The sequence below is a fragment of the Phyllobates terribilis genome, unplaced genomic scaffold (assembly GCF_046119375.1).
Source record: "Phyllobates terribilis strain yellow unplaced genomic scaffold, ASM4611937v1 Scaffold_11__3_contigs__length_659146591, whole genome shotgun sequence".
NCBI lineage: Eukaryota > Metazoa > Chordata > Amphibia > Anura > Dendrobatidae > Phyllobates > Phyllobates terribilis.
Window position 1 is genome coordinate 614,914,908 of NW_027362771.1, and position 15,982 is coordinate 614,930,889.

At 50.2% G+C, this 15,982-nt stretch overlaps 1 protein-coding gene across 2 annotated transcripts in view; it reads right to left on the bottom strand.

Annotated features, from left to right (window-relative positions):
* LOC141167123 (very-long-chain 3-oxoacyl-CoA reductase-B-like) overlaps positions 1–15,982 on the bottom strand; it is a 90,645-nt gene that overhangs the window by 60,951 nt on the left and 13,712 nt on the right. For both annotated transcript variants that reach the window (XM_073654490.1, XM_073654491.1), the window contains exon 9: positions 8,200–8,265. In XM_073654490.1, coding sequence (XP_073510591.1) covers positions 8,200–8,265 — 66 coding nt within the window. The remainder of the gene's footprint in view (positions 1–8,199; positions 8,266–15,982) is intronic.

Sequence of the window (15,982 nt, forward strand, 5' to 3'; positions counted from 1 at the left end):
CCTATTCTGTGTGAAACTGGCTGCTGAGCCGTGTATCTAATCCTATCCTGTGTGATACTGTCTGCTGAGCCGTGTATCTAATCCTATTCTGTGTGATACTGTCTGCTGAGCTGTGTATCTAATCCTATTCTGTGTGATACTGTCTGCTGAGCCGTGTATCTAATCCTCTCCTGTGTGATACCGTCTGCTGAGCCGTGTATCTAATCCTATCCTGTGTGATACTGTCTGCTGAGCCGTGTATCTAACCCTCTCATGTGTGATACTGTCTGCTGAGCCGTGTATCTAATCCTATCCTGTGTGATACTGTCTGCTGAGCCGTGTATCTAATCCTATCCTGTGTGATACTGACTGCTGTGCCGTGTATCTAATCCCATCATGTGTGATACTGTCTGCTGAGCCGTGTATCTAATCCTATTCTGTGTGATACTGGCTGCTGAGCCGTGTATCTAATCCTATCCTGTGTGATGCTGTCTGCTGAGCTGTGTATCTAATCCTCTCCTGTGTGATACTGTCTGCTGAGCCGTGTATCTAATCCTCTCCTGTGTGATACCGTCTGCTGAGCCGTGTATCTAATCCTATCCTATGTGATACCATCTGCTGAGCCGTGTATCTAATCCTATCCTGTGTGATACTGTCTGCTGAGCTGTGTATCTAATCCTCTCCTGTGTGATACTGTCTGCTGAGCTGTGTATCTAATCCTATCCTGTGTGATACTGTCTGCTGAGCCGTGTATCTAATCCTCTCCTGTGTGATACTGTCTGCTGAGCCGTGTATCTAATTATATCCTATGTGATACTGTCTGCTGAGCTGTGTATCTAATCCTATTCTGTGTGAAACTGGCTGCTGAGCCGTGTATCTAATCCTATCCTGTGTGATACTGTCTGCTGAGCCGTGTATCTAATCCTATTCTGTGTGATACTGTCTGCTGAGCTGTGTATCTAATCCTATTCTGTGTGATACTGTCTGCTGAGCCGTGTATCTAATCCTATTCTGTGTGATACTGTCTGCTGAGCTGTGTATCTAATCCTATTCTGTGTGATACTGTCTGCTGAGCCGTGTATCTAATCCTATTCTGTGTGATACTGTCTGCTGAGCTGTGTATCTAATCCTATTCTGTGTGATACTGTCTGCTGAGCCGTGTATCTAATCCTCTCCTGTGTGATACTGTCTGCTGAGCTGTGTATCTAATCCTCTCCTGTGTGATACTGTCTGCTGAGCTGTGTATCTAATCCTCTCCTGTATGATACTGTCTGCTGAACCGTGTATCTAATCTTATCCTATGTGATACGGTCTGCTGAGCCGTGCATCTAATCCTATCCTGTGTGATACTGACTGCTGAGCTGTGTATCTAATCCTATCCTGTGTGATACTGTCTGCTGAGCCGTGTATCTAATCCTATGCTGTGTGATACTGTCTGCTGAGCCGTGTATCTAATCCTATCCTGTGTGATACTGTCTGCTGAGCCGTGTATCTAATCCTATCCTGTGTGATACTGACTGCTGAGCTCTGTATCTAATCCTATCCTGTGTGATACTGTCTGCTGAGCCGTGTATCTAATCCTATCCTGTGTGATACTGTCTGCTGAGCCGTGTATCTAATTCTATCCTGTGTGATACTGACTGTTGAGCCGTGTATCTAATCCTATCCTGTGTGATACTGTCTGCTGAGCTCTGTATCTAATCCCATCATGTGTGATACTGTCTGCTGAGCCGTGTATCTAATCCTATCCCGTGTGATACTGACTGCTGAGCTGTGTATCTAATCCTATCCTGTGTGATACTGTCAGCTGAGCCGTGTATCTAATCCTATCCCCTGTGATACTGACTGCTGAGCCGTGTATCTAATCCTATCCTGTGTGATACTGTCAGCTGAGCCGTGTATCTAATCCTATCCTGTGTGATACTGACTGCTGAGCTGTGTATCTAATCCTATCCTGTGTGATACTGTCTGCTGAGCCGTGTATCTAATCCTATCCTGTGTGATACTGTCTGCTGAGCCGTGTATCTAATCCTATCCTGTGTGATACTGACTGCTGAGCTCTGTATCTAATCCTATCCTGTGTGATACTGACTGCTGAGCCATGTATCTAATCCTCTCCTGTGTGATACTGTCTGCTGAGCCGTGTATCTAATCCTATCCTGTGTGATACTGACTGCTGAGCCGTGTATCTAATTCTATCCTGTGTGATACTGACTGTTGAGCCGTGTATCTAATCCTATCCTGTGTGATACTGTCTGCTGAGCCGTGTATCTAATCCTATCCTGTGTGATACTGACTGCTGAGCCGTGTATCTAATCCTATCCTGTGTGATACTGTCTGCTAAGCCGTGTATCTAATCCTGTCCTGTGTGATACTGTCTGCTGAGCTGTGTATCTAATCCTATCCTGTGTGATACTGTCAGCTGAGCCGTGTATCTAATCCTATCCCCTGTGATACTGACTGCTGAGCCGTGTATCTAATCCTATCCTGTGTGATACTGTCAGCTGAGCCGTGTATCTAATCCTATCCTGTGTGATACTGTCTGCTGAGCCGTGTATCTAATCCTATCCTGTGTGATACTGTCTGCTGAGCCGTGTATCTAATCCTATCCTGTGTGATACTGACTGCTGAGCTCTGTATCTAATCCTCTCCTGTGTGATACTGACTGCTGAGCTGTGTATCTAATCCTATCCTGTGTGATACTGTCTGCTGAGCCGTGTATCTAATCCTATCCTGTGTTATACTGTCTGCTGAGCCGTGTATCTAATCCTATCCTGTGTGATACTGACTGCTGAGCTCTGTATCTAATCCTATCCTGTGTGATACTGACTGCTGAGCCATGTATCTAATCCTCTCCTGTGTGATACTGTCTGCTGAGCCGTGTATCTAATCCTATCCTGTTTGATACTGACTGCTGAGCCGTGTATCTAATTCTATCCTGTGTGATACCGTCTGCTGAGCCGTGTATCTAATCCTATCCTGTTTGATACTGTCTGCTGAGCCATGTATCTAATCCTATCCTGTGTGATACTGTCTGCTGAGCCGTGTATCTAATCCTCTCATGTGTGATACTGTCTGCTGAGCCGTGTATCTAATCCTATCCTGTGTGATACTGACTGCTGAGCCGTGTATCTAATCCTATCCTGTGTGATACTGTCTGCTGAGCTGTGTATCTAATCCTCTCCTGTGTGATACTGTCTGCTGAGCTGTGTATCTAATCCTATCCTGTGTGATACTGTCTGCTGAGCTGTGTATCTAATCCTATCCTGTGTGATACTGTCTGCTGAGCCGTGTATCTAATCCTCTCCTGTGTGATACTGTCTGCTGAGCCGTGTATCTAATCCTCTCCTGTGTGATACTGTCTGCTGAGCTGTGTATCTAATCCTCTCCTGTGTGATACCGTCTGCTGAGCCGTGTATCTAATCCTATCCTATGTGATACCATCTGCTGAGCCGTGTATCTAATCCTATCCTGTGTGATACTGTCTGCTGAGCCGTGTATCTAATCCTATTCTGTGTGATACTGGCTGCTGAGCCGTGTATCTAATCCTATCCTGTGTGATACCATCTGCTGAGCCGTGTATCTAATCCTATCCTGTGTGATACTGTCTGCTGAGCCGTGTATCTAATCCTCTCCTGTGTGATACTGACTGCTGAGCCGTGTATCTAATCCTATTCTGTGTGATACTGTCTGCTGAGCCGTGTATCTAATCCTACCCTGTGTGATACTGTCTGCTGAGCTGTGTATCTAATCCTATTCTGTGTGATACTGTCTGCTGAGCCGTGTATCTAATCCTATTCTGTGTGATACTGTCTGCTGAGCCGTGTATCTAATCCTCTCCTGTGTGATACTGTCTGCTGAGCTGTGTATCTAATCCTCTCCTGTATGATACTGTCTGCTGAACCGTGTATCTAATCTTATCCTATGTGATACGGTCTGCTGAGCCGTGTATCTAATCCTATCCTGTGTGATACTGACTGCTGAGCTGTGTATCTAATCCTATCCTGTGTGATACTGTCTGCTGAGCCGTGTATCTAATCCTATCCTGTGTGATACTGTCTGCTGAGCCGTGTATCTAATCCTATCCTGTGTGATACTGTCTGCTGAGCCGTGTATCTAATCCTATCCTGTGTGATACTGTCTGCTGAGCCGTGTATCTAATTCTATCCTGTGTGATACTGTCTGCTGAGCCGTGTATCTAATCCTACCCTGTGTGATACTGTCTGCTGAGCTGTGTATCTAATCCTATTCTGTGTGATACTGTCTGCTGAGCCGTGTATCTAATCCTATTCTGTGTGATACTGTCTGCTGAGCCGTGTATCTAATCCTCTCCTGTGTGATACTGTCTGCTGAGCCGTGTATCTAATCCTATCCTGTGTGATACTGTCTGCTGAGCTGTGTATCTAATCCTCTCCTGTATTATACTGTCTGCTGAACCGTGTATCTAATCTTATCCTATGTGATACGGTCTGCTGAGCCGTGTATCTAATCCTATCCTGTGTGATACTGACTGCTGAGCTGTGTATCTAATCCTATCCTGTGTGATACTGTCTGCTGAGCCGTGTATCTAATCCTATCCTGTGTGATACTGTCTGCTGAGCCGTGTATCTAATCCTATTCTGTGTGATACTGTCTGCTGAGCCGTGTATCTAATCCTATCCTGTGTGATACTGACTGCTGAGCCGTGTATCTAATCCTATCCTGTGTGATACTGTCTGCTGAGCCGTGTATCTAATCCTATCCTGTGTGATACTGTCTGCTGAGCCGTGTATCTAATCCTATCCTGTGTGATACTGTCTGCTGAGCCGTGTATCTAATCCTATCCTGTGTGATACTGACTGCTGAGCTCTGTATCTAATCCTATCCTGTGTGATACTGTCTGCTGAGCCGTGTATCTAATCCTATCCTGTGTGATACTGTCTGCTGAGCCGTGTATCTAATTCTATCCTGTGTGATACTGACTGTTGAGCCGTGTATCTAATCCTATCCTGTGTGATACTGTCTGCTGAGCCGTGTATCTAATCCTATCCTGTGTGATACTGTCTGCTGAGCCGTGTATCTAATCCTATCCTGTGTGATACTGTCTGCTGAGCCGTGTATCTAATTCTATCCTGTGTGATACTGACTGTTGAGCCGTGTATCTAATCCTATCCTGTGTGATACTGTCTGCTGAGCCGTGTATCTAATCCTATCCTGTGTGATACTGTCTGCTGAGCCGTGTATCTAATCCTATCCCGTGTGATACTGACTGCTGAGCTGTATATCTAATCCTATCCTGTGTGATACTGTCAGCTGAGCCGTGTATCTAATCCTATCCCCTGTGATACTGACTGCTGAGCCGTGTATCTAATCCTATCCTGTGTGATACTGTCAGCTGAGCCGTGTATCTAATCATATCCTGTGTGATACTGACTGCTGAGCTGTGTATCTAATCCTATCCTGTGTGATACTGTCTGCTGAGCCGTGTATCTAATCCTATCCTGTGTGATACTGTTTGCTGAGCCGTGTATCTAATCCTATCCTGTGTGATACTGTCTGCTGAGCTGTGTATCTAATCCTCTCCTGTATGATACTGTGTGCTGAACCGTGTATCTAATCCTATCCTATGTGATACTGTCTGCTGAGCCATGTATCTAATCCTATCCTGTGTGATACTGTCTGCTGAGCTGTGTATCTAATCCTCTCCTGTATGATACTGTCTGCTGAACCGTGTATCTAATCCTATCCTATGTGATACTGTTTGCTGAGCCGTGTATCTAATCCTATCCTGTGTGATACTGTCTGCTGAGCTGTGTATCTAATCCTCTCCTGTATGATACTGTCTGCTGAGCCGTGTATCTAATCCTATCCTGTGTGATACTGTCTGCTGAGCCGTGTATCTAATCCTATCCTGTGTGATACTGACTGCTGAGCTCTGTATCTAATCCTATCCTGTGTGATACTGACTGCTGAGCCATGTATCTAATCCTATCCTGTGTGATACTGTCTGCAGAGCCGTGTATCTAATCCTATCCTGTGTGATACTGACTGCTGAGCTCTGTATCTAATCCTATCCTGTGTGATACTGACTGCTGAGCCATGTATCTAATCCTCTCCTGTGTGATACTGTCTGCTGAGCCGTGTATCTAATCCTATCCTGTGTGATACTGACTGCTGAGCCGTGTATCTAATTCTATCCTGTGTGATACTGACTGTTGAGCCGTGTATCTAATCCTATCCTGTGTGATACTGTCTGCTGAGCCGTGTATCTAATCCTATCCTGTGTGATACTGACTGCTGAGCCGTGTATCTAATCCTATCCTGTGTGATACTGTCTGCTGAGCCGTGTATCTAATCCTATCCTGTGTGATACTGACTGCTGAGCTCTGTATCTAATCCTATCCTGTGTGATACTGACTGCTGAGCTGTGTATCTAATCCTCTCCTGTGTGATACTAACTGTTGAGCCGTGTATCTAATCCTCTCCTGTGTGATACTGACTGTTGAGCCGTGTATCTAATCCTATCCTGTGTGATACTGTCTGCTGAGCTCTGTATCTAATCCCATCATGTGTGATACTGTCTGCTGAGCCGTGTATCTAATCCTATCCTGTGTGATACTGTCTGCTGAGCCGTGTATCTAATCCTCTCCTGTGTGATACTGACTGTTGAGCCGTGTATCTAATCCTATCCTGTGTGATACTGTCTGCTGAGCTCTGTATCTAATCCCATCATGTGTGATACTGTCTGCTGAGCCGTGTATCTAATCCTATCCCGTGTGATACTGACTGCTGAGCCATGTATCTAATCCTCTCCTGTGTGATACTGTCTGCTGAGCCGTGTATCTAATCCTACCCTGTGTGATACTGTCTGCTGAGCCGTGTATCTAATCCCATCATGTGTGGTACTATCTGCTGAGCCGTGTATCTAATCCTATCCTGTGTGATACTGTCTGCTGAGCTGTGTATCTAATCCTCTCCTGTGTGATACTGTCTGCTGAGCTGTGTATCTAATCCTCTCCTGTGTGATACTGTCTGCTGAGCTGTGTATCTAATCCTCTCCTGTGTGATACTGTCTGCTGAGCCGTGTATCTAATCCTATCCTGTGTGATACTGTCTGCTGAGCTGTGTATCTAATCCTCTCCTGTGTGATACTGTCTGCTGAGCTCTGTATCTAATCCTATCCTGTGTGATACTGTCTTCTGAGCTCTGTATCTAATCCCATCATGTGTGATACTGTCTGCTGAGCTCTGTATCTAATCCCATCATGTGTGATACTGTCTGCTGAGCTCTGTATCTAATCCCATCATGTGTGGTACTATCTGCTGAGCCGTGTATCTAATCCTATCCTGTGTGATACTGTCTGCTGAGCTGTGTATCTAATCCTCTCCTGTGTGATACTGTCTGCTGAGCTCTGTATCTAATCCCATCATGTGTGGTACTATCTGCTGAGCCGTGTATCTAATCCTATCCTGTGTGATACTGTCTGCTGAGCTGTGTATCTAATCCTATCCTGTGTGATACTGTCTGCTGAGCCGTGTATCTAATCCTATCCTGTGTGATACCGTCTGCTGAGCCGTGTATCTAATCCTCTCCTGTGTGATACCGTCTGCTGAGCCGTGTATCTAATCCTATCCTGTGTGATACTGTCTGCTGAGCCTGTATCTAATCCTATCCTGTGTGATACTGTCTGCTGAGCCGTGTATCTAATCCTCTCCTTTGTGATACCGTCTGCTGAGCCGTGTATCTAATCCTCTCCTGTGTGATACTGTCTGCTGAGCCGTGTATCTAATCCTCTCCTGTGTGATACTGTCTGCTGAGCCGTGTATCTAATCCTCTCCTGTGTGATACTGTCTGCTGAGCTGTGTATCTAATCCTATCCTGTGTGATACTGTCTGCTGAGCTCTGTATCTAATCCCATCATGTGTGATACTGTCTGCTGAGCCGTGTATCTAATCCTCTCCTGTGTGATACTGTCTGCTGAGCCGTGTATCTAATCCTCTCCTGTGTGATACTGTCTGCTGAGCTGTGTATCTAATCCTATCCTGTGTGATACTGTCTGCTGAGCTCTGTATCTAATCCTATCCTGTGTGATACTGTCTGCTGAGCTGTGTATCTAATCCTCTCCTGTGTGATACTGTCTGCTGAGCTCTGTATCTAATCCCATCATGTGTGATACTGTCTGCTGAGCTCTGTATCTAATCCCATCATGTGAGTCAGTATTCTCGGCGGATCAGACTTTACCTGAACCATTATCCCCTTCGATTTATATTCTATGTAAAGAGAACGAGAAAAATAATCCAGGAACGCCTGAAAGAGAAGAGAACATTGTCAGAGCTACAGGTGGCTGATACCAGAGAGAAAACGCTCATTCTGTTGTGTAATTATGGAGCCATTTTTCCCTAAGACTTTGATCCGTGCAGATTGTGTACAGAAACGACACAGCTTCCACCATAGAAATATCTACAGCCATGCCCTATTATACACAAACTAGCTATTCAACCCGTTCTACGCCCGGGTGGCAAGAATTTTTATTGGTATATGGTCTCCCATGCTGGTATGTGCTGCCCCCCTCCTGGTATTTGTGCTGCCCCCATCCTGTCCCCACCATCCTATCCTGGTATGCATGGCACCCCTCACCCCCAATCCTGGTATGCATGGCACCCCTCACTCCCAATCCTGGTATGCATGGCACCCCTCACCCCCAATCCTGGTATGCATGGCACCCCTCACCCCCAATCCTGGTATGCATGGCACCCCTCACCCCCAATCCTGGTATGCATGGCACCCCTCACCCCCAATCCTGGTATGCATGGCACCCCTCACTCCCAATCCTGGTATGCATGGCACCCCTTACCCCCAATCCTGGTATGCATGGCACCCCTCACCCCCATCCTGGTATGCATGGCACCCCTCACCCCCAATCCTGGTATGCATGGCACCCCTCACCCCCAATCCTGGTATGCATGGCACCCCTCACCCCCAATCCTGGTATGCATGGCACCTCTCACCCCCAATCCTGGTATGCATGGCACCCCTCACCCCCAATCCTGGTATGCATTGCACCCCTCACCCCCAATCCTGGTATGCATGGCACCCCTCACCCCCAATCCTGGTATGCATGGCACCCCTCATCCCCAATCCTGGTATGCATGGCACCCCTCATCCCCAATCCTGGTATGCATGGCACCCCTCATCCCTATCTTGGTATGCATGGCACCCCTCATCCCTATCCTGTAATGCATGGCACCCCTCATCCCTATCCTGTAATGCATGGCACCCCTCACCCCCAATCCTGGCATGCGTGGCAACCCTCATCCCCAATCCTGGTATGCGTGGTACTCCTCATTCCTATCCTGGTATGTATGGTATCCCTCATCCTGGTATGCATGGCACCCCTCACCCCCAATCCTGGTATGCATGGCACCCCTCACCCCCAATCCTGGTATGCATGGCACCCCTCACCCCCAATCCTGGTATGCATGGAACCCCTCAACCGCAATCCTGGAAGGCATGGCACCCCTCATCCCCAATCCTAGTATGCATGGCACCCCTCACCCTCAATCCTGGTATGCATGGCACCCCTCATCCCCAATCCTGGTATGCATGGCACCCCTCACCTCAATCCTGGTATGCATGGCACCCCTCACCCTCAATCCTGGTATGCGTGGCACCCCTCATCCCCAATCCAGGTATGTGTGGTACTCATCCCTATCCTGGTATGCATGGTACCCCTCATCCCCAATCCTGGTATGCATGGTATCCCTCAACCTGGTATGCATGGCACCCCTCACCCCCAATCCTGGTATGCATGACACTCCTCATCCCTATCCTGGTATGCATGGCACCCCTCTTCCCCTATCCTGGTATGAATGGCTCCCTCATCCCCAATCCTGGTATGCATGGCACCCCTCATCCCCAATCCTGGTATACATGGCACCCCTCATCCCCAATCCTGGTATGCATGGCACCCCTCATCCCCAATCCTGGTATGCATGGCACCCCTCACCCCCATCCTGGTATGCATGACACTCCTCATCCCTATCCTGGTATGCATGGCACCCCTCTTCCCCTATCCTGGTATGCATGGCACCCCTCATCCCCAATCCTGGTATACATGGCACCCCTCATCCCCAATCCTGGTATACATGGCACCCCTCATCCCCAATCCTGGTATGCATGGCACCCCTCATCCTAAATCCTGGTATGCATGGCACCCCTCATCCCAAATCCTGGTATGCATGGCAACCCTCATCCCCAATTCTGGTATGCATAGCTCCCTCGTCCCCAATCCTGGTATGCATGGCTCCCTCATCCCTAAATCCTGGTATGCATGGCACCCCTCATCCCCAATCCTAGTATGCATGGCAACCCTCGTCCCCAATTCTGGTATGCATAGTTCCCTCATCCCCAATCCTGGTATGCATGGCACCCCTCGTCCCCAATCCTGGTATGCATGGCTCCCTCATCCCCAATCCTAGTATGCATGGCTCCCTCATCTCCAGTCCTGGTATGCGTGGCAGCCCTCATCCCCAATCCTGTTATGCGTGGCAGCCCTCATCCCCAATCCTGTTATGCATGGCTCCGTGATCCCCAAACCTGGTATGCATGGCACTCCTCATCCCTATCCTGGTAGGCATGGCACTCCTCATCCCTATCTTGGTATGCATGGCACCCCTCATCCCTATCTTGGTATGCATGGCACTCCTCATCCCTATCCTGGTATGCATGGGTGTAACATACCTGGCGGCGTCCTTGCATAGTGGTCCATCTCCCACTGTGCAAGAGCGCGCACTTGATCTCCAGTCCAGAATGTCTCTTTGGCTTCCCTCCATGCTGTCTGTTTGCCTCTGTGTCTGCTGCTTAAGGGCGGCGCCCGATCACTTCCTGCTTTTTGTACCTGCTGCAGGCACACCCCTTGTGCGTCCTCAGCCTATTGCTGTCTGTCACCTGGTATTTAAACCAGCTGCTCCAATTAACCCATGCCTGAGCATCTTGCCCTGTCAGTTGGCTTTTGTCTCTGACATGCCAGGTCCTGTCTATGTTACCTGTCTTTCAGTATCTGTTCCCATGTCTGTACTGTGTCCTATCTGTGTACCTTAACCTGCAGTCTGTACTCGTTCCTTGCCTGTTCGTTAAGCCTTCCTGGAGGCTGTATTTCCAGGCCAGTCTGAACACGCTCCTTGCCTGTTCGTCCCGCCTCTTTGGGGGCCGTATTCCCAGACCCGCTCCTGTATCCCGCTGCAGTGTTGGTCTCTCTGTACACTCAGTTCCAGTCTGAACTCTCTCCTATCTTTTACCTGTTTTTTCTCTTTGTCCGTTCCTTTCTTTTTTCTGCAGAGTCTGAACTCGTACCTAACTCCTGCTCGTTGTCACTGTACTTCCGTTTGTGAGTTTGTGGTCCACTCGCTACTTCTCTGCAAGTGCCCTGTGGGTATCTGGTTCTGCCTTTCCCTTCTAGTCTGTTCCGTGTGAACAGAGCCCTGTCTGCCGCGTCTGCGGTTTTCGCTTTGCTCAGCTCTGTCCGCCGCGTCTGCGGTTTTCGCTTTGCTCAGCTCTGTCCGCCGCGTCTGCGGTTTTCGCTTTGCTCAGCTCTGTCCGCCGCGTCTGCGGTTTTCGCTTTGCTCAGCTCTGTCCGCCGCGTCTGCGGTTTTTGCTTTGCTCAGCTCTGTCCGCCGCGTCTGCGGTTTTCGCTTTGCTCAGCTCTGTCCGCCGCGTCTGCGGTTTTCGCTTTGCTCAGCTCTGTCCGCCGCGTCTGCGGTTTTCGCTTTGCTCAGCTCTGTCCGCCGCGTCTGCGGTTTTCGCTTTGCTCAGCTCTGTCCGCCGCGTCTGCGGTTTTCGCTTTGCTCGGCTCTGTCCGCCGCGTCTGCGGTTTCGAATTTGTCTCCCAGTCTGTACTGGACCCTACCCAGCCTGCGCTCTAGTCTGCCTGTTCCTGTATTCCCCGGTGTGGGTCAACAGCCGTGTCCGGAGTCTGACCTGGAGTAGACCCTGGTTCCTCTGCTCGGTTCCTCCCTGGTGCACTGGCGTCGTATGCCGTCGTGCGACCTTGGTCGGATCGGGCAGATACTTAGTTACGTCCCTCCAGGCACTCTCCGGTTCATGGCACAGTGGAATCACTACATAAACACGCACACGCCAGTCAGTTCGGGCGTGTGCATAACAGCATGCTCAGGCCATGGTTCCCGTTGAGCCCCACGGCCTTCGCTCTCTGAGACTTTTTCCAGCGAATACGTGCATTAAAAATAAATAAAATTTTTTTTTTTTTTTCTCTAGCTGAGTTCCAGGCGAATTACGCACCCGTCCAGATGGATCTATCTGCTCTCGTTCCTGCGGATCCGCCACGTTACTATGGGGATCCAAGACAGAGTCGTGCATTTGTGGAGCAATGCATGCTACACTTCAAGTTCTACCCTCTTTGTTTTCCCACCGATCGGGTTAAGGTGGGATTCATTATGTCTAACCTAGCGGGTGATGCCTTGGAATGGATCAACCCCCTATGGGAAACACAGGATCCTATCGTCCTGGACATAATGGCCTTCCTGGTGGCCTTTCTAATGGTCTTTGATGTTCCTAACCCGGAGGCTCCTGCTGAAGCTTCACTTCCCAGTATCCCGGAGCAGCCCCGAAGGGTAATGTGTGTGGGTAGCGCAATAGTCCTCCAGCCCAATGAGACTACTGCCCACCCAGAATCCTCACAGGGTGACTACACTCTCCGGAATACTTCTCCCAACCTCAAGAGGCAGTCCAGACGTGCTAGACGTAGAGGCAAGCCGTCACGCCAGGGTCTGTCCTCCCTGAGACCTCCTGACCCCAACCTTGAAGTCCCTACTGAAGCTTCATCTCCCTGTATCCCGGAGAAGCCCCAACGGGTAATGTGCGTGGGTAGTGCACCAGTTCTCCTGCCCGAAGAGACTGCTGCCCACCCAGAATTTACACCGGAGGACCCCCTGTTGCCTCCTGAATCCCCCGGGATATCACTTGAGGACAATTGGAGAGAGACTTCCCTATACCCTGCACCTGATACCTCGCCCGCTTTGTCCAGTGAGTCCGACCCTAGTGTTCTCCGAAGCAGAGGTTACCCCTGAGTCTCTACACCCCTCCGATCAGGCGGAGGATCTCCAGTTGTCTCCTGAACCCTTCGGGGTGCTACCTGGTAGCGAATGGACAGAGACTTTCCTATACTCGGTACCTGATACCTCGACTGCTTCATCCAGTGAGTCCAACCTAGTGTACTCTGAAGCAGAGGTTACCCATGAGTCTCTTCACCCCTCCGACCTGGCGGAGGATCTCCAGTTGTCTCTTGAGCCCTTCGGGGTGCTACCTGGTAGCGAAAGGACAGAGACTCTCCTATACTCTGTACCTGATACCTTGCTCGCTTCGTCCAGTGAGTCCCACCTAGTGTACTCCGAAGCAGAGGTTACTCCCGAGTCTCTACACCCCTCCGACCAGGCGGAGTACCTCCAGTTGTCTCTAGAACCCTTCGGGGTGCCACCTGGTGGTGAATGGACAGAGACCTTCCTATATCCTGGATCTGATACCTCGCTTGCTTCGTCCAGTGAGTCCGACCTAGTGTACTCTGAAGCAGAGGTTACCCATGAGTCTCTACACCCCTCTGACCAGGCGGAGGACCTCCAGTTGTCTCCAGAACCCTTCGGGGTGCCACCTGGTGGTGAATGGACAGAGGCTTTCCAATACTCGGTACCCGATACCTCGCCTGCTTCGTCCAGTGAGTCCGACCTAGTGTACTCTGAAGCAGATGTTTTCCCCGAGCCTCTGCACTCTTCTGACCCGGCAGAGGACCTCCAGTTGTTTCCTGACTCCTCCGGGGTACCACCAGATAACAAAGAGACAGTGACTTTTGCTCACCCTGTAACTGATAACCTGTCTATTTCTTCCTGTGAATTTGACAAGATGTACCTCGAAGCAGAGGTTATCCCCGAGTCTCTACACCCCTCCGACCAGGCGGAGGACCTCCAGTTGTCTCCTGAACCCTTCGGGGTGTTACCTGATAGCAAATGGACTGAGACTCTCCTATACTCGGTACCTGTTACCTCGGCCGCTTCTTCCAGTGAGTCCGACTTAGTGTACTCCGAAGCGGAGGTTATCCCTGAGTCTCTACACCCCTCCAACCAGGCGGAGGAGCTCCAGTTGTCTCCTGAGCCCTTCGGGGTGCTACCTGATAACGAATGGACAGGTACTTTCCTATACTCGGTACCTGATACCTCGCCCGCTTCATCTAGCGAGTCCGACCTAGTGTACTACGAAGCAGAGGTTACCCCCGAGTCTCTGCACTATTCTGATCCGGCGGAGGACCCCCAGTTGTTTCCTGAATCCTCCTGGGTACCACGAGATAACAAGGTAACAGGGACTTTTCTACACCTTGTACCTGATACCTCGCCCATTTCATCCTGTGAGCTTGACAAGATGTACCCCGAAGCAGAGGTTACCCCCGAGTCTCTGCACCCCTCCAACCCGGCGGAGGACTTCCAGTTGTCTCCTGAACCCTCTGGGGTGCTACCTGATAATAAGTGGAGAGAGACTTCTCTGTGTGCTGTTCCTGGTACTCCACCCGTTTCGTCTGTTGCTGAGGATGGCTGGATAGGAGGTAGCATCCTAGCTAACCAGATGAGACCAGTTTCTCCAGTGGACAGTGGAAGTGATCTCCTTGAAGTGAAGGATTGGCCCTCGAATTCCCTGCGGAACATTCTGGCAGGCCTGAAGAAGAGGGGGCGTAAAGGGGGGGGTACTGTAACATACCTGGCGGCGTCCTTGCATAGTGGTCCATCTCCCACTGTGCAAGAGCGCGCACTTGATCTCCAGTCCAGAATGTCTCTTTGGCTTCCCTCCATGCTGTCTGTTTGCCTCTGTGTCTGCTGCTTAAGGGCGGCGCCCGATCACTTCCTGCTTTTTGTACCTGCTGCAGGCACACCCCTTGTGCGTCCTCAGCCTATTGCTGTCTGTCACCTGGTATTTAAACCAGCTGCTCCAATTAACCCATGCCTGAGCATCTTGCCCTGTCAGTTGGCTTTTGTCTCTGACATGCCAGGTCCTGTCTATGTTACCTGTCTTTCAGTATCTGTTCCCATGTCTGTACTGTGTCCTATCTGTGTACCTTAACCTGCAGTCTGTACTCGTTCCTTGCCTGTTCGTTCCGCCTTCCTGGAGGCTGTATTTCCAGGCCAGTCTGAACACGCTCCTTGCCTGTTCGTCCCGCCTCTCTGGGGGCCGTATTCCCAGACCCGCTCCTGTATCCCGCTGCAGTGTCGGTCTCTCCGTACACTCAGTTCCAGTCTGAACTCTCTCCTATCTTTTACCTGTTTTTTCTCTTTGTCCGTTCCTTTCTTTTTTCTGCAGAGTCTGAACTCGTACCTAACTCCTGCTCGTTGTCACTGAACTTCCGTTTGTGAGTTTGTGGTCCACTCGCTACTTCTCTGCAAGTACCCTGTGGGTATCTGGTTCTGCCTTTCCCTTCTAGTCTGTTCCGTGTGAACAGAGCCCTGTCTGCCGCGTCTGTGGTTTTCGCTTTGCTCGGCTCTGTCCGCCGCGTCTGCGGTTTTCGCTTTGCTCGGCTCTGTCCGCCGCGTCTGCGGTTTTCGCTTTGCTCGGCTCTGTCCGCCGCGTCTGCGGTTTTCGCTTTGCTCGGCTCTGTCCGCCGCGTCTGCGGTTTTCGCTTTGCTCGGCTCTGTCCGCCGCGTCTGCGGTTTTCGCTTTGCTCGGCTCTGTCCGCCGCGTCTGCGGTTTTCGCTTTGCTCAGCCCTGTCCGCCGCGTCTGCGGTTTCGAATTTGTCTCCCAGTCTGTACTGGACCCTACCCAGCCTGCGCTCTAGTCTGCCTGTTCCTGTATTCCCCGGTGTGGGTCAACAGCCGTGTCCGGAGTCTGACCTGGAGTAGACCCTGGTTCCTCTGCTCGGTTCCTCCCTGGTGCACTGGCGTCGTATGCCGTCGTGCGACCTTGGTCGGATCGGGCAGATACTTAGTTACGCCCCTCCAGGCACTCTCCGGTACATGGCACAGTGGAATCACT